Genomic DNA, 6,501 nt, shown 5'->3' with positions numbered 1-6,501 from the left:
AATACATCACAAACATATTGGAACCGATTTAGAAGCTTATATATCATTTTAATATTATTACACAGGCCTTCTTATTTTATTCTGAAATCACAGGTATATATATCATTCTAGATATTCCCGTTTGTGGTGCTTCTGAAAAATAAACAAGCATTGGCATCAGTTTAAAATCTCTTGAATCACTTATTGTCCAAGCACGAGAGTCAAACAGTCTTTTCCGGTCTTGAATACAGAAGCATTTTTAAAAAGTATTTTCGGAAGTAAAATGTGCAAGATAACATACTTTTGCAGAAAATGCATTTCATCTACTCTGAATATAATTTAATGGGAAAGGAGGAACAGCTGCCCGCATGATCATAGTCTTAAGAACCAGGAGAAATTTCTTAATGGCCTGGGTGTTTGCACACGCAGTTTCACTAGACGTACGGAGCCATGTAGGTAGGTTATTAAACCATCGTTTGAATGTACAAAACAAACTACAACTAGCTGTGAATGTTTGGTAGTTTTCTCATAACTCTTGTGTTTGAAGATGCTTCTGGTTCTTGCTTTTTCCATTGCAGTAAGTTGACAATAACAGGTTGCATTTCGTTTCCTAGTTCATTCACTTATATAGGAAGTATAATTTCTATATTTGTGGTTCCCCACGAAAATTTACCCTTTGAACGAGTCACCTTTGTTGAAAAGCAATTATTTCTAATTTAGGCACAAGACTAGCAAGTTTGATACTATCGACCTAAGTATTTGACTTGTACTTTATTTTATTGAATCCGAGGGATAAAAAACAGGGTCGACCTCGATGAAATTTGAACTCAGACCGTTAAAAGTCAGAAGAAATGACCAAGGACGCTTGTCCGAAACGTTAATGATACTGCTAATCCAACGTCCTTAAAAGTTTTCATACAAATATCTCGCCATTATGCGTTCTCATAATATACTGTATAATGGTTCCAAGTATTGGGAGAAGGCCAGTAATTTTAAGGTGAAGTGTTTCGTCAATTACACCGACCCCACTGCTCAACTGGCACTTTATTTTATCGACCCGGCTAAGGTGAAAAGCAAAGCTAACCTCAGAACGTAAAGAGCCAGTATATACTATATAATCACCACAACAGATGTGATATGAAGTATGTGGCATTAGTTATTAGGGCAAAGCAACGAGTTGGCAGAAGTCGGGGAAGAAGAAAAAATGCCTTGCGGCTTTTCACGTTTTGAGTTCAGATTTTTCTGAATTTAACTCCGTTTTTCATCCCTCCTGGGTCGATTAGATAAAGTATCGAGGTCGATGTGATCACACCTCTTCCCTTCAAATTGCTGTCCCCTTGGGATTATTTCAAATACACTGTTACTATAAGTATAGCCATCAATACTGCTTTTTCTACTACTTCGCCATCGCCGACATTACTAACTACTAATATTGCTAACGACTACTATTAAAGCCACCATTACCACCGCATCTTCTGCTGCCTATTAATACTGCTAAGTCCACCACCACCACCATCACTACTACTATACTAGTGCTACCACCATCATCACCACTTCTACTAACACGACCGCTATCACCACCACTTCTAACCATTCATACTGCCACTACTATAGTCACTTACCACTCCTACTACTACTCAGGAAAAATGTAATATTTTGAGGAGTGTTAATCTGAAATCGATTTCAAATTATCAGCAGTTAAGGTTGTGGCGGGAATAATTTGAAATTGGCTCCCTCGAACACTGGTGGTTTGCAGAGAGATGGTGCTCCAGCGTGGTCACAATTCAAATATAAACATGCACGCATTTACAGAGAGAATCTACAGTAACAGTTCAAAGCGAAGCAATGTAATAAGCGGGTTTTTGTTAGATATTAGATGAAGCGGGTCACAGTATTAAAAGAATATTTAACGAATATCTAGGCGCAGGCGTGGGCGTGTAGTTAAGTAGCTTACTTCCCAACCATTGTATTTGTTCCTCACCACCGCTGGACTTACTGGCTTGTTTACGTCCCCGCAACTTAGCGGATCGGCAAAAAAAAACATCAGTAGAATCACTACCAAGCTTTAAAAATAAGCAATGGGGTCAATTTGTTCGAGTACACCAGTGTTTCTGAACCATTTTTTTAACTGGAGACCCGTTTTATTCTGGTAGACATCCCGTTGCCATATGGTGTTTAAAAACTAGTCTTATAGTTAATTCTTTCAAAATTCCTATTTTGTTTATCGCACATTAACGTGTATAGAGAAAGAAACTTGGCTGTTTCTCGCAATACATACATCTGTAGCAAATTTTCTTCATCAGCCCTTAAAATAATACTGTAGATCCAATTTACTAATGCTTGCGTGGACCTCACCACCACCACCACCAAATCTTATACTGGCTCAAGTTGAAAATCACTAGACTAAACCTTCTCAAGGCTGTGCTCCAGCTTGACCGCAGTTCATTGACAAACAGATAAAATATAAAAGATCTACGTATGTAGCACAGGCACAGCATAGCCGAATTAGTTAAGCAGTTTGCTTTGCAGCCATAAGCCACACGGCACCATCCCTCTGCGTGATATTTTGTGTCGTCTGTCTTTATAGCAGAGACGACAGAACAGTTTTCTAGATAACAAGAAAAATTATCTTGCATTTTTTTTGGTGCGACCCGCTTGATAACTGATCATACTTCATGCGACCCACTTCTCGAAAAAAGTTGCCCTTGCCTGCGGGAGAGTGTGATTTAAGGACACACGCCTGCTATTTCTAACAAGGCGAACGAACTGGTAGAGGTTACTTTGAATGGTGGTGGTGATAGTAGTTGTACCAGTGATAGGTGATCGAAGGATAATGATGGTGGTGGTGGTGGTAGTGATGTGTCAGTGACCTGACCTCACTCTGACCCCATCCGAAAAAATTTTTATTGCGGCACCTGAAGATCCACCACTTCAGATATCTCACATTAAACTTCGTCACCCTACCAAAGTCAGAGGTCAAGTATTACACTCAACAAACAATAATAATTTCATCGACAGAAAGATTTAAGTAAATGAGAGAGATGAAATTTAATCAGATAACGAGTCGGACCTCAAGATTATCTTATATACATATATACAATAAACAATGTTTTCAGTCATTCGAATATTCGTTCCATCAAAAATATTCAACAGTAACTTGTTAATATTCAATACCCCCTTTTACTCATTACAAACAGGTAGGTTCACTCCATACTTGTGACCATATTTTAATACTGCCTGCTTATTTCTCTTAAAAATTCCAAATGCTAATAAAATCTAGGGGGCATCCCGTACAGGCGTGTCGAGCGGCAAAATCTCTTTGTTCAGCATCAGGTGTTCACAATTCAAGTGTTTAAAAAACAAAAAAAACGTTCTACCTGGTACACTCGAGCTGCTAGGTAAATAAATCTTCCCTAAAAATGCCATGCCCTGTTCTCTTTATTTCCAGATATATTATTAGGCTGAAGAAAAAGGTCGTGCGCCCTGCTAAAAATAATGCTTTTTTAAATATTTCTAAGGTTTGTGTGTTCATTCTGTCCATTATTTTAACACAGCGCACTTACTTTTTCCTCAACCTAGTAATACTGAAAGAAACAAAAAATGACGAGAATCACTATGGTAAGGGGTCTGCGAGATAAGGTTTTTTAATAGAAATTTGTTAACTGCCATTAAAAAAAAATAGGGCTTATATATATTAACCAATCTTCACTCTAAAGACGATCCTTTCTTATTTCAATTAAGGCGATGGAAATTAGCTGTAAAATTAAGATTCAGGCATAGCTTGGCGGTAACTAGTTCAGTGCCACTATGCGGCACCTCGGGCAAGTACTGCATAGCTCTGGGCTGATGAATGCCTTGTAAGTGAATTTGGCAGACGGAAACTATGTGGAAGGCTTTCGTATGTTAGTTATCATCACTGTCTGACAGCCACGATCGGTTTGCTTACGTCCCTGTAAAAGAGACCAATAATAGAATAAGGACTGAGGCGGATTCGTTCGACTGTATGCTTACCCTATATAGCAGGTAAAATGGGCGAAACAAATAAAAACTACTTCGGCGATTTGAAAAACCGGCTTCCGCGCTAAAAACTCTGGGAACGGTTACCTGCTGCATGAGAGCGTAACAAAGCTACAAGCAGGAAACGTGTTGCTTAGAGAGAAGCAGCTGTTTACTTAAAACCCAGGACACCCTATAGGAAACCGTCCCGCCTTTTCTTTTTCGAATTACATTGGCGGTTAGAATATGTGGGAGAATGAACATATTCCCGGTTATTTCTAGCAGGTTATTAGTATGGTATGTCACATAAATAAAGTTATCTCCAGTTGTAGTCGGCTTCATTAATTAAAGTGGCGGACACCCGCAGGTTAAGCCGAGCAGCTAAAAAACTTACAATACAAAGTGGGCGGACACAGCTAATCCGACTGTTACACATGAAACGCATTAAGGATTTGTATAGTGAATGCAGTCTATAGGGGTCTGCTTTTAGCCGCGTAAAATAAATTTCAGATAAACGATGGATTTAGGAGTGTAATAAAAATTGACACCTCATGAAATAAATTTTAATTTAACAGCAATATATTTTTTATAATGATTGATTCAAGGAAATATGAAATTCGGAATAGCATTCCCATCCCACATGGAAAACCGAAAAAGGGTGGGGCTTTTCCCTTTATTTTGCAGAGTTGTGGTAGGCAATAAATACTTCTGTTCTCGATCTCCGAACTTTTTCGACCCCAAAAGGTGTATGGGACTTCGGAACAACCTGCCTGTCTAAATACCAAGAGTTATGGAACAGACTTTCAGGATGGAAAATACTTAATAACGGCATTGTTTATCTAGTTAATTGATGGGTTAAATTACCCATCTTCACAAAAGCTGTTAAGAAAAACCGGGTTGTACCGAACCATCTTTAGTCTGAAGGTTTTTCAAATAAAGAGACTTCAGACGGTTAACAAGCGACGTTTAGCTGTTACCGCCAGTTGACAGAGCCCAAATAGCCGTACTAGACATAGCAGCCTAATGTTACCGCAATTCCATAGCACCTAAAATTTTCGTTGACAAAGATATTACTTAACCCAGTAATATACATAGATCTTAGCATGGCGACGCAAATTAGATGGACTAGGCTATCACTGCCTTATGAAGGGACACGGCATTAGCTAAATCTTGGTGCGAAATATCCCATCACGACAAACGATTCACTAATAAATCATGTAAGTGGTAAAAATCTGCCTAAGTGCCAGGGCTGCATTTGCCCCTAAGTGCCAACTAGGTATGACCGAAAACTTGTTCACAAGACCTGAAATATTAAGATTGGGAGGTGGACAAAAGCCAGGAAGGAGAACACGAAATCGCATGCGAAAACCTGACTCAACATCGAAAGATAAACGACATTGGTAAACAGGAGACAAATAAATTAGATGCAAACAAACAGAAAACTAGTAATGGGGGGAATAGAAAACGAACGAATAATGACCGAAGCTAACGAGGTAGACAAATAAAAATGAAGAAATTGTGAAAGAAAACTCTTGCGAGGGAGAAAGGCATATCGTGACCGCCCTAAAATGACTATCAAGAGGGAATAATGGCCCTAAAAAGGGCCTTTGAGTTATGGAAAATAAAAATGCTTGGGTCAATTTACTTCTTAGCAGCGGATTTCTTGGCAGGTTTGGTTTTCTTAACTGCAGACTTCTTTGCGGCAGCTTTCTTGACAGGCTTCTTCTTAGCTGGTGCTTTCTTAACTACTGGCTTCTTTTTAGCTGGCGACTTGGTACCCTTGGGTTTTGCGGGTTTTTTAGCGGCACTACTTTTCTTTTTAGCGGCACCAGTTTTCTTGGTAGCGGTTGTCTTCTTCTTGGGAGCGGACTTCTTCTTAGCACCTCCCTTGGGCTTCCCAACTTTCTTAACCTTGTCGGATTTAGCTAACTTGAAAGAACCAGAAGCTCCGGAGCCTTTAGTCTGGACCAGGGAACCGCTCTGAACACCGTGTTTCAACGAAAGCCTCAAGTTGCTCAGGAACTGAGTGTTATTTTCGACGTTGTTGTTTGTCAGTATGTACTTTGCAATAGCGGCTCTCGAGCTACCGTTCCTCTCCTTAAGACTTGTTATGGCTGCTTTAATCATCTCCTTGAATTTGGGATGTTTAGCTGGTGATCTCTTCTTAGCAACTTTCTCAGTCATTGTGGCAGATTGTGGTTTACAGAGAAAAAAGCGATTATATTTACTGAGCGAATGTCAAAAGTGGAATATGAATGGGCAGAGTACGGCTGGCAATTTATAGCAAACGCGCCGACGTAGTAGAAGTCACCCGGTCGCTGTTGATATGCACAACGTTAACAGTGAACGTTTTCAATGAGATGTGTTTACCAGCCTTACAAAATTAACAAGTTCGGAAATTAAAATGTATCTTTATTCGGCAATTTTTTGACAAAATAAAAGAAAACACTTTGTTCTATCATTCTATGTGTTTTCCCAAGTTTTTATAAGACGAATTATAGTTAGAAAGCATTTTATATGTTGACA

General features: G+C 39.2%; 1 protein-coding gene across 2 annotated transcripts; it reads right to left on the bottom strand.

The window, feature by feature from the left end:
- On the bottom strand, positions 1-6,239 carry LOC106884121 (uncharacterized). 2 transcript variants are annotated; one of them, XM_089338799.1, is made up of 2 exons: positions 5,621-6,239; positions 1-132 (listed from the first exon to the last, which is right to left on the bottom strand). In XM_089338799.1, the coding sequence occupies exons 1-2, from the start codon at positions 6,157-6,159 to the stop codon at positions 108-110; spliced, it is 564 nt and encodes a 187-aa protein (XP_089194925.1). In that variant the 5' UTR covers positions 6,160-6,239; the 3' UTR covers positions 1-107. The 2 variants fall into 2 exon arrangements, with proteins under 2 accessions (XP_089194925.1, XP_014790831.2); XM_014935345.3 differs by lacking the exon at positions 1-132 and having other exon boundaries at positions 4,517-6,239.
- Between the last annotated feature and the right edge of the window lie 262 nt (positions 6,240-6,501).

The sequence above is a fragment of the Octopus bimaculoides genome, chromosome 21 (assembly GCF_046866305.1).
Source record: "Octopus bimaculoides isolate indiv1 chromosome 21, ASM4686630v1, whole genome shotgun sequence".
In the NCBI taxonomy this organism is placed as follows: Eukaryota; Metazoa; Mollusca; class Cephalopoda; order Octopoda; family Octopodidae; genus Octopus; species Octopus bimaculoides.
This window is presented reverse-complemented; position numbering and strand designations above follow the sequence as displayed.